General features: G+C 42.9%; 1 protein-coding gene across 2 annotated transcripts in view; it reads left to right on the top strand.

Annotated features, from left to right (window-relative positions):
• LOC110487776 (actin filament-associated protein 1-like 1) overlaps window positions 1–17,588 on the top strand; it is a 71,434-nt gene that overhangs the window by 5,195 nt on the left and 48,651 nt on the right. The window contains exon 1 of one of the 2 annotated variants that reach the window (XM_036943284.1): window positions 16,335–16,463. The exons of the other annotated variant lie outside the window; for it this stretch is intronic. Coding sequence (XP_036799179.1) covers window positions 16,433–16,463 — 31 coding nt within the window. The 5' untranslated portion in view covers window positions 16,335–16,432. Of the gene's footprint in view, window positions 1–16,334; window positions 16,464–17,588 lie in introns of those variants that run through there. 2 annotated transcript variants of the gene reach the window in all.

Genomic DNA, 17,588 nt, shown 5'->3' with positions numbered 1-17,588 from the left:
CAGCCACTACACAACACAACCACTACACAACCACGACCACAACACAACCACGACCACAACACAACCACTACACAACACAACCACTACACAACACAGCCACTACACAACACAACCACTACACAACCACGACCACAACACAACCACTACACAACACAACCACTACACAACACAACCACTACACAACACAACCACTACACAACCACTACACTACACAACACAACCACAACACAACCCATACACAACACAACCACTACACAACACAACCACTACACAACCACTACACTACACAACACAACCACAACACAACCCATACACAACACAACCACTACACAACACAACCACTACACAACACAACCACTACACAACACAACCACTACACAACCACGACCACAACACAACCACTACACAACACAACCACTACACAACACAACCACTACACAACACAACCACTACACAACACAACCACTACACAACACAAAACTAAACAATAAAGTCATTTCACTATAACGGTGACAAATGATGCCCACAAACTGTTAGGGCCTACATAAAGCTGTCCCATCAGCAGAGTCCCAACAGCAGTCCAAACATCTTACCACTGCTACACCTGGCTATCAACGGAGCCTTGTCTTGCACCGAAACACTTCATTCAGCCTCATTTACTGCATTTAAAAAAACATAGCTGATATGGCTGACTTGCTTAAACAACTGTGGTTTCTACTGACAATTGAGATGTTCAAACTATGGCATAAGGGAACAACATGCGAATAAGAGGCAATCTGTTATTTCGATTATTAAGACATTAATGAGCGAGCTAGGACAGACGTAGTCAATACAACTATTTGTTCAGCACTTTTGAAATGTACAGTTACAGAATTCAGAACATGGGCTGCTCTTACAGTATTCTCCCTGTACACCAAGTCAGAACCATATGATAAATAAAGGGGGCATATAAGCAGAGAATGAAAGATCTTACAATAAGGAGCTCCAGAAAGAGGTTCCTGACTTGGAATTCCGAGTTGGATGTGGAAAATGTATTTTCCCAGTCGGAGCTACTTTTCAGCTGTCTTGAACTTGCTGAACCCTGAGATTTCCCAGTTCCAAGTTTCCAGTTGTTTTGAACGCGGCAGGAGTCATGCTGGATTGACAGCATGGCCAAAGTTGAATGTTTATCATTTTAAGCTTGGAAAAGATACCCTTAAACTCAGACTTGGACCACACACCCACTGCACTGAATAGAAGGCTAGTGGTTGCATTGCAATGCTTGCAGTCAGCCACTGATTCCTTCCAAACTAATCATTGTTGAATTTGCGATTTCCAACTTGTGTAATGTTTATGTCTAATGGCCGATGAGCACTTACACGTTTTATCAATAATTTATCTTCGGAATTTATTTTCATATGACAAGGATTGAAAAGGATTTGCCAGTAGATTGTCGACTTGATTCATGACGATATGATGACTGCTAGCTTGCTAACTAAGATTTTGAAAGTATGATGTAGACATGATCTGTCCAATCAAAGCATTGACATAATTGTATCTGTGACCAATGACCTTGAGCCTTCTTGGATGGATACTTCTACTGTAACTCTATGGCAGCACCCAAGGGGCTTGAATTTTCAAGCTCTACCCCTAGACTTGGCGGTGACGTAGTGTTCCCATGAGTGACAGAACACTGAGCCAATCATGGCGCAACTAGAGAACATTACCAACCCCTATGCTCTGTATTTACCATTAGCTGCCCCAGCACCACAGAAAGCACTGAGCTGGGCTAAAACACCTGCATTTTGGAGCTGCCTGACTCAAGAAAGCAAAAAAATATAGTTTTTATACGGCTTTATCAACTCAAAGATTTTTATTTTTATTTTATTTTTTTAAATTTTGCAAACTGATATGTGACACATATTATTGCCAAAGTAACATGCAAACAGGCAACAAACCTTTTTTTAGTGAGGCTCAAAACAGATGGCTCTGCCCCACCTGCCCTGAATGACGGGTCGTCACTGGATAAGTAATACTAGTTCTGCAGAGGAAAGGCTATTACTTTCTTAGTTAGGCCCACACCTGTATCCTGTCATTTACAGCTAAATCTGTGAATGGAAGTGGACAAGGCCACATGGGAAAGGAGCAGCACTTCTGGAATGGGCCTCAGCCCTAACACCATTTGTCTGCAGCTGCTTCCATCTCCCAAGCTGTTTTACTGTGACATGACCAATGCATTCTCTCTCCAACTACAACTTCCAGTTTCCGTTGAGTGAAAGATAATCATTTTGATGTTGATACCTCACTCTCAACTACAATACGTTCTCATGACGTTTTGAAAAGAAGCCTTTTGAGTCTGTGTGGGATAGGGGTTTGTAGACACGGGTTGGTTTTCAATTTCTCTTGCACTGGTTGGGGCTTGTTGTTGGACCACGTCTCTCTCTCTCTCTCTCTCTGTCTGTTTATAACATAAAGGTTATAAAGAGATCAGCTCTGTCAGGTCTCCCACAGCGAAAGGTTTGTGTCTTTAAGACGTCCTGGATGTCACACTGTTTGGGTACTTGCAGGCTTGGCACGGCTGTGTGTGTGTGTGTGTGTGTGTGTGTGTGTGTGTGTGTGTGTGTTGTAGTAGTACAGAGCTAGATCACCCACAGGCTCTGTTAGTGTTATTCTTCCCCTTACCTTGTTCTCAGACTATGATCATGAGCTTTGGCCAAACAAACAGAAAAAAATAAATTGTTATTCCTGAAATACTATCTCCCTGGTCCTCTAATCCAAGGTCACATTGCCTTGAGATGGACGTTAAGACATGGGGGCAATTCATGATAATCTTTTGGTGTGAATCACAAAAGTAGTCACTATGTACCCTAGTCTAAAGGAGTGGACTATATAGGGAATAGGGTGCCATTTGGGAAGCAGCCCTGGATTGTAGTGTCTACTGTCTGTCTGTGCATTACAACTGGGTCAGAGAAACCAGCCCCTCGGTCCCTCACCACTGGGTCTGACTCCTCATAAATCAGAGAAAATCTTTTTATTGGCCTCACACGTTTCCCTGACTCAGTTCTCTCTAACCACACTCTGTAGTGGAGGTACAGTAACCAGTACAGTAACTAGTACAGTAATCTGGGTTCAAAATAATTTCAAATACTTTATCTGGACTTGATTGAACTTGCCTGGATGGCACAATGGAACCAATAGAATAGTCACAAGAGTGCAAAACTCACAAGTCTGGCACTCTAGGCAGACAAGAGAAAACACTCATTTTTAAAAGAGTTCAAATAGTATTTGAACCCAGGTCTGACTCTGGTCCACTAGCAGAATTTGGAGGGTTAGAGCATTGTGAAACCCAGAGCAGGATCTCAGGCCCAGTGTCACGCGGGACTAGGTGTGTGTGCAGGAATCAGACGCAGAGAGAGAGTAACGAAGTAAAGTGCTTTACTATTGCACACCAAACTGATAAGCCCAATACAATACAGGGCGCAGGACACTATACCAGACAACCCAAAACCACAGGGTGTCCAGTATAGAAAATAAAATACACCACCACCTAATATGTACACACGTAACAAAAGACAATCCCGCACAAAACAAGGGCGGGTCAAACTACTACATATAGGGAAGCTAATTAAACCAAAATACACACAGCTGAAACTAATAAGACAAAACCAACAGACAAACGAAAAAGGGATCGGTAGCGGCTAGTAGGACGACCGCCGAGCACCGCCCGAACAGGCAGGGAAGCCAACTTCGGGGGAAGTCGTGACACCCAGCTCCAGCACCCACAGCCTTCCAACCAGCCAGGCAGGCAGGGACACACATGGATGAGAAGGAACTGTAATGAAAGTAGCACAAGTACAGGAAGCTGCTCAGGTGACAGGTTTACGAGTTACATCTTCCTCTTCCTCCCTCCCTCCTTCTCCTCCTCTCTCTTCTTACTCTGTTCTCTCCCTCTCCCTCCCTCCTCCTCTTCTCTCTCTCCCTCTCTCTCTTCCTCTTCCTCACTCCTCCTCTTCTGTCCTTCTCTTCTTCACCGCTCTGTTACTAGCTTCTCTTCAGCCCTCTTTCTCTCTCCTCTTCCTCTATTCTCTATCCTCCTCTCCCTCATGTTCCTCCTTTTCCTCCCTTCTTCTCCTTTCTCCTCTATCTCTCATTTACCTCTCCTTTCCTCTTCTCTTCTCTCCCTCTACCCTCTTCCTCCCACCTCATACTCTCTCTTCTTCCTCTCTACCTCTTGATCTTCCTCTCTTCTCTACCTCTCTCCTCTTCCTTTCCTCCCTCTTCCTCTCTCCTTTTCTTCTCTCCTCTTGGCTGAAAACAAGCCAAGGAATCATCCGTTTGTAAAGCAAACACAGCAGGATCTGTGTGAGCAAAAAGCCAAGCCTAGAGAATGGAGAAATAGTGTAATGGCCTAATGCCCTGTGTGTGTGTGTGTGTGTGTGTGTGTGTGTGTGTGTGTGTGTGTGTGTGTGTGTGTGTCCAGGAGCATCAGGTGGGAGTGTGAGCAGGGAGGGGAAAGGTTGAGGTTGACCCCTCAGAGGCACATAGCATTGGTGGGATTGTATGCATCACAAATGCCACCCTATTTATGTGCACTACTTTTGACCAGAACTCATAAATCTCTTGTCAAAGTAGTGCACTTTTAAAGAAATAGGGTGGCATTTGGGGCACATTCCCACATCATCCCCTCATCCACTCATCATCCCCTTATCATCCCAGGCTGTCTGTGCTGAATCATGGTAATTGTCTCTTCAATGTGTCTGTGAGCATATGGAAAGGTTTAGCAGACACAGAACATACAGTATATCCTTATAGAGACACAACATACAGTATATCATTATAGAGGCCAGAATAATACAGAGTGACATGAAACACTCTGATCTGATCTCTGTATTCATACCTTGACCTCTCTGGTCTACGTAATACATCTGACCAGTATAGTCACACCTTGACCTCTCTGGTCTACATAATACATCTGACCTGTATAGTCACACCTTGACCTCTCTGGTCTACGTAATACATCTGACCTGTATAGTCACACCTTGACCTCTCTGGTCTACGTAATACATCTGACCTGTATAGTCACACCTTGACCTCTCTGGTCTACGTAATACATCTGACCTGTATAGTCACACCTTGACCTCTCTGGTCTACGTAATACATCTGACCTGTATAGTCACACCTTGACCTCTCTGGTCTACGTAATACATCTGACCTGTATAGTCATATCACGACCTCTCTGGTCTACATAATACATCTGACCTGTATAGTCACACCTTGACCTCTCTGGTCTACGTAATACATCTGACCTGTATAGTCACACCTTGACCTCTCTGGTCTACGTAATACATCTGACCTGTATAGTCATATCACGACCTCTCTGGTCTACATAATACATCTGACCTGTATAGTCACACCTTGACCTCTCTGGTCTACGTAATACATCTGACCTGTATAGTCACACCTTGACCTCTCTGGTCTACATAATACATCTGACCTGTATAGTCACACCTTGACCTCTCTGGTCTACATAATACATCTGACCTGTATAGTCATATCACGACCTCTCTGTGTCACAGGTGGGAATACCACACATTCCAAAGATCGTTCCAGAAAATGAAGAGGCTGTGTGCGTGCGTGCGTGCGTGCGTGCGTGTGTGTGCGTGCGTGCGTGTATGCGTGCGTGGGTGGGTGTGTGCGTGCGTGCGTGTCTGCGTGCGTGCGTGCGTGTGTGTGCGTTTACGTTGATTGTGTTACAGTTTGTGTATGCTGAGACCAGTAGAATACAATTTGACACAAAGACATGCTCTCTCAGGCTTTTGAGGAATGTGATGTTTGAATTTAAATATGTATTGAAGTTAGCACAGTTTATTTAAATATGTATTGAAGTTAGCACAGTTTATTTAAATATGTATTGAAGTTAGCACAGTTTATTTAAATATGTATTGAAGTTAGCACAGTTTATTTAAATATGTATTGAAGTTAGCACAGTTTAATTTAAATATGTATTGAAGTTAGCACAGTTTATTTAAATATGTATTGAAGTTAGCACAGTTTATTTAAATATGTATTGAAGTTAGCACAGTTTATTTAAATATGTATTGAAGTTAGCACAGTTTATTTAAATATGTATTGAAGTTAGCACAGTTGAATTTAAATATGTATTGAAGTTAGCACAGTTTAATTTAAATATGAATTGAAGTTAGCACAGTTTAATTTAAATATGTATTGAAGTTAGCACAGTTTAATTTAAATATGTATTGAAGTTAGCACAGTTTATTTAAATATGAATTGAAGTTAGCCGGACTGATTTTAAATATGACTTGAAGTTAGCAGGTTGAAATTAAATATGAATTGAAGTTAGCCGGACTGATTTTAAATATGAATTGAAGTTAGCAGGTTGAATTTAAATATGAATTGAAGTTAGCCGGACTGATTTTAAATATGTATTGAATTTAGCACAGTTTAATTTAAATATGTATTGAAGTTAGCACAGTTGCATTTAAATACAAATTGAAGTTAGCAGGTTGAAATTAAATATGAATTGAAGTTAGCCGGACTGATTTTAAATATGAATTGAAGTTAGCAGGTTGAATTTAAATATGAATTGAAGTTAGCCGGACTGATTTTAAATATGTATTGAATTTAGCACAGTTTAATTTAAATATGTATTGAAGTTAGCACAGTTGCATTTAAATACAAATTGAAGTTAGCAGGTTGAAATTAAATATGAATTGAAGTTAGCAGGTTGAATTTAAATATGAATTGAAGTTAGCCGGACTGATTTTAAATATGTATTGAATTTAGCACAGTTTAATTTAAATATGTATTGAAGTTAGCAGGTTGAATTTAAATATGAATTGAAGTTAGCAGGACTGATTTTAAATATGTATTGAATTTAGCACAGTTTAATTTAAATATGTGTTGAAGTTAGCACAGTTGCATTTAAATACAAATTGAAGTTAGCAGGTTGAAATTAAATATGAATTGAAGTTAGCCGGACTGATTTTAAATATGAATTGAAGTTAGCAGGTTGAATTTAAATATGAATTGAAGTTAGCCGGACTGATTTTAAATATGTATTGAATTTAGCACAGTTTAATTTAAATATGTATTGAAGTTAGCACAGTTGCATTTAAATACAAATTGAAGTTAGCAGGTTGAAATTAAATATGAATTGAAGTTAGCAGGTTGAATTTAAATATGAATTGAAGTTAGCCGGACTGATTTTAAATATGTATTGAATTTAGCACAGTTTAATTTAAATATGTATTGAAGTTAGCACAGTTGCATTTAAATACAAATTGAAGTTAGCAGGTTGAAATTAAATATGAATTGAAGTTAGCCGGACTGATTTTAAATATGAATTGAAGTTAGCAGGTTGAATTTAAATATGAATTGAAGTTAGCAGGACTGATTTTAAATATGTATTGAATTTAGCACAGTTTAATTTAAATATGTATTGAAGTTAGCACAGTTGCATTTAAATACAAATTGAAGTTAGCAGGTTGAAATTAAATATGAATTGAAGTTAGCCGGACTGATTTTAAATATGAATTGAAGTTAGCAGGTTGAATTTAAATATGAATTGAAGTTAGCCGGACTGATTTTAAATATGTATTGAATTTAGCACAGTTTAATTTAAATATGTATTGAAGTTAGCACAGTTGCATTTAAATACAAATTGAAGTTAGCAGGTTGAAATTAAATATGAATTGAAGTTAGCAGGTTGAATTTAAATATGAATTGAAGTTAGCCGGACTGATTTTAAATATGTATTGAATTTAGCACAGTTTAATTTAAATATGTATTGAAGTTAGCACAGTTGCATTTAAATACAAATTGAAGTTAGCAGGTTGAAATTAAATATGAATTGAAGTTAGCCGGACTGATTTTAAATATGAATTGAAGTTAGCAGGTTGAATTTAAATATGAATTGAAGTTAGCAGGACTGATTTTAAATATGTATTGAATTTAGCACAGTTTAATTTAAATATGTATTGAAGTTAGCACAGTTGCATTTAAATACAAATTGAAGTTAGCAGGTTGAAATTAAATATGAATTGAAGTTAGCCGGACTGATTTTAAATATGAATTGAAGTTAGCAGGTTGAATTTAAATATGAATTGAAGTTAGCCGGACTGATTTTAAATATGTATTGAATTTAGCACAGTTTAATTTAAATATGTATTGAAGTTAGCACAGTTGCATTTAAATACAAATTGAAGTTAGCAGGTTGAAATTAAATATGAATTGAAGTTAGCAGGTTGAATTTAAATATGAATTGAAGTTAGCCGGACTGATTTTAAATATGTATTGAATTTAGCACAGTTTAATTTAAATATGTATTGAAGTTAGCACAGTTGCATTTAAATACAAATTGAAGTTAGCAGGTTGAAATTAAATACGAATTGAAGTTAGCCGGACTGATTTTAAATATGAATTGAAGTTAGCAGGTTGAATTTAAATATGAATTGAAGTTAGCAGGACTGATTTTAAATATGTATTGAATTTAGCACAGTTTAATTTAAATATGTATTGAAGTTAGCACAGTTGCATTTAAATACAAATTGAAGTTAGCAGGTTGAAATTAAATATGAATTGAAGTTAGCCGGACTGATTTTAAATATGAATTGAAGTTAGCAGGTTGAATTTAAATATGAATTGAAGTTAGCAGGACTGATTTTAAATATGACTTGAAGTTAGCAGGACTGATTTTAAATATGACTTGAAGTTAGCAGGTTGAATTTAAATATGAATTGAAGTTAGCAGGACTGATTTTAAATATGAATTGAAGTTAGCCGGACTGATTTTAAATATGACTTGAAGTTAGCAGGTTGATTTTAAATATGAATTGAAGTTAGCAGGTTGAATTTAAATATGAATTGAAGTTAGCAGGACTGATTTTAAATATGAATTGAAGTTAGCAGGACTGATTTTAAATATGAATTGAAGTTAGCCGGACTGATTTTAAATATGAATTGAAGTTAGCAGGTTGAATTTAAATATGAATTGAAGTTAGCAGGACTGATTTTAAATATGAATTGAAGTTAGCAGGACTGATTTTAAATATGACTTGAAGTTAGCAGGTTGAATTTAAATATGAATTGAAGTTAGCAGGACTGATTTTAAATATGAATTGAAGTTAGCCGGACTGATTTTAAATATGAATTGAAGTTAGCAGGACTGATTTTAAATATGAATTGAAGTTAGCACAGGGTTATAGAGAGCGAGGGAGAGATGTAGGGAGGGAGAGAGAGGGTTATAGAGAGGCAGCGAGAGATGTAGGGAGGGAGACAGAGGGTTATAGAGAAGCAGGGAGAGATGTAGGGAGGGAGAGAGAGGAGGGAGGAACGGAAAGGGAGCACCCTCAGTGGGGTTGAAATAAACACCTTCATCCATTTTTCAGGGAAAAGCAGAGATGAGGCAAAGCTTGAAAATCAGATGCTCTTGCCGACCCTGCTCAGGTGTTTATTTTACACCTGCTATGTTAGATTAGCGAGGGAGGGAGACAGGGGGACAGGAAGAGAGAGGGAGTGGGGGGGTAGAGAAAGTGGGAGAGGGGGTTCAGAAGTTTACTTCTCATAATGAATCTGCATCAACAGCTTTTTGTGTGAAATATCACTGCTGTCATCAAACCTGATGCTGACGTTAGTATTCTCACCCTGTCATTAAACTCATTGTGATATGATTTGCATGGTTTTTGGACCTGACAGTTACAGGCTGTGACTTGTTAGCTGTCAACTCAGCTCTCTCTTGGTACAGTCACATGGACAGTATCTGAGCCGTGCAGTACTGACTAGTGGGTAGACTTGACCCTTTCAGCCACAGATCTAGTCTCAGCATACCCCTCCAAATCGTATCCTTAACCATCAGAGTGGAAGAATAGAAACTGACCTTGGATCAGCGTCTAGGTGTTCCTACTCTGTTTCCTTCCTAACCGTCTGACAGACTGAGACAAGGTCTGCAGACCAAGTGGCCCCCTATTCCCTACATAGTACCCTATGGGCTCTGGTCAAAAGTTGTGCACTATAAAAGTAATAGGCTGCCTTTTGGGACACATTCAAGGTCAGCGCAGAGGTCAGGGGTCAGACGTTATGAGGTCATGAGTGAGCTCCAGTGTTCCGGGGGACCCCCTGTTACTCTGACCAACACAGTACTCAATCAAGCCCCCCCCTACATGACCAATAACTTGCATAGGCAGACAAAGAGGCTACTATTTTTCGTGTGTGTGTGTGTGTGTGTGCGTGTGTGTGTGTGTGTGTGTGTGTGTGTGTGTGTGTGTGTGTGTGTGTGTGTGTGTGTGCCTGCGTGCGTGTGTGTGTGTGTGTGTGTGTGTGTATCTGTATGTGTGTGTGTATGTGTGTGTGTGTGCCTGCGTGCGTGCGTGTTTTCTTGCCCCATCATAGGAAGCCAGCCTGTCTGTTAGACACAGTCACATATCTATGTGCTGATATCATGGGGTAGAGTGCAGATAGCAGACCTCTATTATACTGAATGAGACTTAGATCACTGGACTCTTTGTCTGCTAAACGGCTGACTCAACTCCTCCATGCCACCCCACGGGCTGGAGGGAGGGGGGGGAGAGATTTAGGGAGGGAATGAAAAACAGAGAAAGAAAGAGAGAGTGATGAATGGATGAAGGCTGTCTAGAGGTAGAAAGAAGCATTTTCTGTTCTTTGCCAGATAGTGAGAAAGTCACTCTTCTCTTCCTCATCTTCCTCCTCTTCAATGGACAGATGGTTGACTGCATGTTCACTAGTCTACAGGTCAGGCCTGTGTATTAGAGTGGGAAGCAGCTAGTCTACAGGTCAGGCCTGTGTATTAGAGTGGGAAGCAGCTAGTCTACAGGTCAGGCCTGTGTATTAGAGTGGGAAGCAGCTAGTCTACAGGTCAGGCCTGTGTATTAGAGTGGGAAGCAGCTAGTCTACAGGTCAGGCCTGTGTATTAGAGTGGGAAGCAGCTAGTCTACAGGTCAGGCCTGTGTATTAGAGTGGGAAGCAGCTAGTCTACAGGTCAGGCCTGTGTATTAGAGTGGGAAGCAGCTAGTCTACAGGTCAGGCCTGTGTATTAGAGTGGGAAGCAGCTAGTCTACAGGTCAGGCCTGTGTATTAGAGTGGGAAGCAGCTAGTCTACAGGTCAGGCCTGTGTATTAGAGTGGGAAGCAGCTAGTCTACAGGTCAGGCCTGTGCATTAGAGTGGGAAGCAGCTAGTCTACAGGTCAGGCCTGTGTATTAGAGTGGGAAGCAGCTAGTCTACAGGTCAGGCCTGTGTATTAGAGTGGGAAGCAGCTAGTCTACAGGTCAGGCCTGTGCATTAGAGTGGGAAGCAGCTAGTCTACAGGTCAGGCCTGTGTATCAGAGTGGGAAGCAGCTAGTCTACAGGTCAGGCCTGTGTATTAGAGTGGGAAGCAGCTAGTCTACAGGTCAGGCCTGTGTATTAGAGTGGGAAGCAGCTAGTCTACAGGTCAGGCCTGTGTATTAGAGTGGGAAGCAGCTAGTCTACAGGTCAGGCCTGTGTATTGGAGTGGGAAGCAGCTAGTCTACAGGTCAGGCCTGTGTATCAGAGTGGGAAGCAGCTAGTCTACAGGTCAGGCCTGTGTATTAGAGTGGGAAGCAGCTAGTCTACAGGTCAGGCCTGTGTATTAGAGTGGGAAGCAGCTAGTCTACAGGTCAGGCCTGTGTATTAGAGTGGGAAGCAGCTAGTCTACAGGTCAGGCCTGTGTATTAGAGTGGGAAGCAGCTAGTCTACAGGTCAGGCCTGTGCATTAGAGTGGGAAGCAGCTAGTCTACAGGTCAGGCCTGTGTATCAGAGGGGGACGCAGCTAGTCTACAGGTCAGGCCTGTGTATTAGAGTGGGAAGCAGCTAGTCTACAGGTCAGGCCTGTGTATTAGAGTGGGAAGCAGCTAGTCTACAGGTCAGGGCTGTGTATCAGAGGGGGACGCAGCTAGTCTACAGGTCAGGCCTGTGTATTAGAGTGGGAAGCAGCTAGTCTACAGGCCAGGCCTGTGTATCAGAGGGGAGAGCAGCTAGTCTACAGAGTGGTGGAGTGGTGGAGTGGTGGAGTGGTGGAGTGCTGGGTTTAGGGAGTGGTGGAGTGCTGGGTTTAGGGAGTGGTGGAGTGGTGGAGTGGTAGGTTTAGGGAGTGGTGGAGTGGTGGAGTGCTGGGTTTAGGGAGTGGTGGAGTGGTGGAGTGGTGGAGTGCTGGGTTTAGGGAGTGGTGGAGTGGTGGAGTGCTGGGTTTAGGGAGTGGTGGAGTGGTGGAGTGCTGGGTTTAGGGAGTGGTGGAGTGGTGGAGTGCTGGGTTTAGGGAGTGGTGGAGTGGTGGAGTGCTGGGTTTAGGGAGTGGTGGAGTGGTGGAGTGCTGGGTTTAGGGAGTGGTGGAGTGCTGGGTTTAGGGAGTGGTGGAGTGGTGGAGTGCTGGGTTTAGGGAGTGGTGGAGTGGTGGAGTGCTGGGTTTAGGGAGTGGTGGAGTGGTGGAGTGCTGGGTTTAGGGAGTGGTGGAGTGCTGGGTTTAGGGAGTGGTGGAGTGGGTGTGTGAATGAAAGTGAGACATTGCATTGCTTTGGCAATGTAAACATATGTTTCCTATACCAATAAAGCCCCTTAAATTGAGAGGGAGGGAGAGAGAGTGGTGCCTGTGTGTGTGTGTGTGTTTTTGTGCACTTGTGAGAGTGTGTTTTTCACGCTCAACGGGTTACCATGTGTATCAACAATGGTCCACCACCCAAAGGACATCCAGCCAACCTGACACAACCGTGGCGCCCTGAGTGAGAGTACTCCTGTATGCATTACTGTAGTGATTGACATTTTGAGATATTGCAGTATGCAGTACAGTGTGTGGGCACATGTGCTTGCGTAGGTACTGTACCAGTCGAAAGTTTGGACACACCTACTCATTCCAGGGTTTTTCTACATTGTTGAATTATAGTGAAGACATCAAAACTATGAAATAACACATGGAATCATGTAGTAACCAAAAAAGTGTTAAATAAATCTAAATATATGTTAATTTGAGATTCTTCAAAGTAGCCACCCTTGATGACAGCTTTGCACATTCTGCCTCAGACTATACCAAACCAAATGTTTTCATCCCTATACTAGCAGTATTAACAGTACTTTTACACTATGTATTAGTGCCGAGGAATACTGATATCCAGTGTTGCCCGATTCTATTGTAAACTCAATCAGAGGGAAAATCATACTCAATATTCTCTAATGTAATCCAATTGACAGGACATTCCCCAATCTGGCAACCGCTGTTATCAGCTGTCCTGGTGGTGATGTGCTGTCCAAACATTCTCTCTCTCTCTCTCTCTCTCTCTCTCTCTCTCTCTCGCTCTCTCTCTCACTCTCTCTCTCTCTCCCCCTCTCTCTCTCTCTCTCTCCCCCCTCTCTTTCTCTCTCTCTCCCCCCCTCTCTCTCTCTCTCTCCCCCCTCTCTCTCTCTCTCTCCCCCCCCCCTCTCTCTCTCTCTCTCTCTCCGTCTCTCTCTCTCTCCCCCTCTCTCTCTCTCTCTCCCCCCTCTCTCTCTCTCTCTCTCCCCCCCCTCTCTCCCCCCCCCCCCCCCTCTCTCTCTCTCTCTCTCTCTGGGAGATGACAACATTCACACTCTGGACATTCTTGGAATCTGAGCTGGAGAGGGGGGGGGAAGGAGTGAGGGGAGGTGAGAAGGGGAAGGGAAGGAGGAGGGGAGATGTATTTGACCATTTAAAAACAATACAACCACATGCGGATATCATGTAATTAAAATAATTTAGGTTGACACAAAAAAAGAATGGGAAAAACAACTAGATATTGTGTGTGGTGAATACACTGTCCTCTCTCCATCATGTGTACATGTGCGTTCAGGTATCTGATGACTGGGAGGCTTGTGTCGTCATAGCTACCTACAGATAACATTGAGAATTTTAAGATTCAGGTGCCACGAGGTAAATCAACTCTCTTTTGACTCACTCCAGATGAGATGTCGATATCTTATTGTCTGACCAAAGAGCAAACCACCCACCCATAACATCTGTCTCTCCAGAGCAGTCCAGTTTCTGATGACTGGGAGGCTTGTGTCATCATAGCTACCTACAGAAAACATCTGTCTCTCCAGAGCAGTCCAGTTTCTGATGACTGGGAGGCTTGTGTCGTCATAGCTACCTACAGATAACATCTGTCTCTCCAGAGCAGTCCAGTTTCTGATGACTGGGAGGCTTGTGTCGTCATAGCTACCTACAGAAAACATCTGTCTCTCCAGAGCAGTCCAGTTTCTGATGACTGGGAGGCTTGTGTCGTCATAGCTACCTACAGATAACATCTGTTTCTCCAGAGCAGTCCAGTTTCTGATGACTGGGAGGCTTGTGTCGTCATAGCTACCTACAGAAAACATCTGTCTCTCCAGAGCAGTCCAGTTTCTGATGACTGGGAGGCTTGTGTCGTCATAGCTACCTACAGAAAACATCTGTCTCTCCAGAGCAGTCCAGTTTCTGATGACTGGGAGGCTTGTGTCGTCATAGCTACCTACAGAAAACATCTGTCTCTCCAGAGCAGTCCAGTTTCTGATGACTGGGAGGCTTGTGTCGTCATAGCTACCTACAGAAAACATCTGTCTCTCCAGAGCAGTCCAGTTTCTGATGATTGGGAGGCTTGTGTCGTCATAGCTACCTACAGAAAACATCTGTCTCTCCAGAGCAGTCCAGTTTCTGATGACTGGGAGGCTTGTGTCGTCATAGCTACCTACAGATAACATCTGTCTCTCCAGAGCAGTCCAGTTTCTGATGACTGGGAGGCTTGTGTCGTCATAGCTACCTACAGATAACATCTGTCTCTCCAGAGCAGTCCAGTTTCTGATGACTGGGAGGCTTGTGTCGTCATAGCTACCTACAGATAACATCTGTCTCTCCAGAGCAGTCCAGTTTCTGATGACTGGGAGGCTTGTGTCGTCATAGCTACCTACAGATAACATCTGTCTCTCCAGAGCAGTCCAGTTTCTGATGACTGGGAGGCTTGTGTCGTCATAGCTACCTACAGATAACATCTGTCTCTCCAGAGCAGTCCAGTTTCTGATGACTGGGAGGCTTGTGTCGTCATAGCTACCTACAGAAAACATCTGTCTCTCCAGAGCAGTCCAGTTTCTGATGAACAGACTGGGTTGTTTCCTTCTTATTGTCTGTGGATGTATTAAGTGTGGATGTGCATGTCCATTCCACCTGATAGTACATGGAAGAGTCTGGAACAGGCTAGATAGGAACCATCCCTTAGAGAGCAGTGGGCTGAGAGAGCAGTGGGCTGAGAGACTGAGAGAGCAGTGGGCTGAGATACTGAGAGAGCAGTGGGCTGAGAGACTGAGAGAGCAGTGGGCTGAGAGAGCAGTGGGCTGAGAGACTGAGAGAGCAGTGGGCTGAGAGACTGAGAGAGCAGTGGGCTGAGAGAGCAGTGGGCTGAGAGAGCAGTGGGCTGAGAGACTGAGAGAGCAGTGGGCTGAGAGAGCAGTGGGCTGAGAGACTGAGAGAGCAGTGGGCTGAGAGACTGAGAGAGCAGTGGGCTGAGAGAGCAGTGGGCTGAGAGAGCAGTGGGCTGAGAGAGCAGTGGGCTTGGAGACTGAGAGAGCAGTGGGCTTGGAGACTGAGAGAGCAGTGGGCTGAGAGAGCAGTGGGCTGAGAGACTGAGAGCTGTGGGCTGAGAGACTGAGAGAGCAGTGGGCTGAGAGAGCAGTGGGCTGAGAGAGCAGTGGGCTGAGAGAGCAGTGGGCTTGGAGACTGAGAGAGCAGTGGGCTGAGAGAGCAGTGGGCTGAGAGACTGAGAGCTGTGGGCTGAGAGACTGAGAGAGCAGTGGGCTGAGAGAGCAGTGGGCTGAGAGAGCAGTGGGCTGAGAGAGCAGTGGGCTTGGAGACTGAGAGAGCAGTGGGCTGAGAGAGCAGTGGGCTGAGAGAGCAGTGGGCTTGGAGACTGAGAGAGCAGTGGGCTGAGAGAGAAGTGGGCTTGGAGACTGAGAGAGCAGTGGGCTGAGAGAGCAGTGGGCTCGAAAGACAGACAAAGAGAACATTGTCTCTTTCTCTTCGGAGAGACGATGGGGCGAGCTGATATGGACAGCTTATCTGAATGCTTTACCTATGAGGCAGCAGTGAAACAGACTCACTCATGTGTGTGTGTGTGTGTGTGTGTGTGTGTGTGTGTGTGTGTGTGTGTGTGTGTGTGTGTGTGTGTGTCTACTGTAATCCCAGGGATCATGTAGCACCTGGGAAAGGCTCGCTGTGTAAACACACACACAAAACATACACACACAACCATCTTCATCCCTCCCCTCAGAGAAAGAGAGAGCTAGGAGAGATAACACACATGGGAGGGAGGGAGGGGTGTAGGATTGGAATTCCCAATTCTATATCCCTTGGGGTTCACACCTCACCACTTTTTCCACCTTTTAGTCAGATTAATGAAAAATATGAATGTATTTGTCCTAACATTGGAATATGGTGGGCCTCTCTTTCTCAACTTCTAATGGTAGGTGCCAAAGTACACTCTTTAAGAAAAAATATGTTTTTATTTTTCTTCCAGTTATGTAGGATCCACTTGGTTCTTTGTGTGATGTTACATTTGTGTTTGTTTGCTTTCCTTAGTGTGCTAGCCTGTTAGCATGTTAGCCGGCTACTTTGTTAGCCTGTCAGCCTGTGTGTGTTTTTAGTCTTTACTCGCGAAGTGGCAAAGTAGCAGAGACGAACCAGACATTCAGACGAGTAAACTGTAGTAATCATATTGTGATCAGACTAGTAAACTGTAGTAGTGTCATATTGTGATCAGACTAGTAAACTGTAGTAGTGTCATATTGTGATCAGACTAGTAAACTGTAGTAGTGTCATATTGTGATCAGACTAGTAAACTGTAGTAGTGTCACATTGTGATCAGACTAGTAAACTGTAGTAGTGTCATATTGTGATCAGACTAGTAAACTGTAGTAGTGTCATATTGTGATCAGACTAGTAAACTGTAGTAGTGTCATATTGTGATCAGACTAGTAAACTGTAGTAGTGTCACATTGTGATCAGACTAGTAAACTGTAGTAGTGTCATATTGTGATCAGACTAGTAAACTGTAGTAGTGTCATATTGTGATTTGTCTGTAGATGTCTGTACTTCCTCTGTGTTCAGTGTGGAACAAATCAAATACAAATCCTCTCTACAGTGCCTTGCGAAAGTATTCGGCCCCCTTGAACTTTGCGACCTTTTGCCACATTTCAGGCTTCAAACATAAAGATATAAAACTGTATTTTTTTGTGAAGAATCAACAACAAGTGTGACACAATCATGAAGTGGAACGACATTTATTGGATATTTCAAACTTTTTTAACAAATCCAAAACTGAAAAATTGGGCGTGCAAAATTATTCAGCCCCCTTAAGTTAATACTTTGTAGCGCCACCTTTTGCTGCGATTACAGCTGTAAGTCGCTTGGGGTATGTCTCTATCAGTCTTGCACATCGAGAGACTGACATTTTTTCCCATTCCTCCTTGCAAAACAGCTCGAGCTCAGTGAGGTTGGATGGAGAGCATTTGTGAACAGCAGTTTTCAGTTCTTTCCACAGATTCTCGATTGGATTCAGGTCTGGACTTTGACTTGGCCATTCTAACAC

This window comes from Oncorhynchus mykiss, chromosome 14, assembly GCF_013265735.2.
Source record: "Oncorhynchus mykiss isolate Arlee chromosome 14, USDA_OmykA_1.1, whole genome shotgun sequence".
In the NCBI taxonomy this organism is placed as follows: domain Eukaryota; kingdom Metazoa; phylum Chordata; class Actinopteri; order Salmoniformes; family Salmonidae; genus Oncorhynchus; species Oncorhynchus mykiss.
This window is presented reverse-complemented; position numbering and strand designations above follow the sequence as displayed.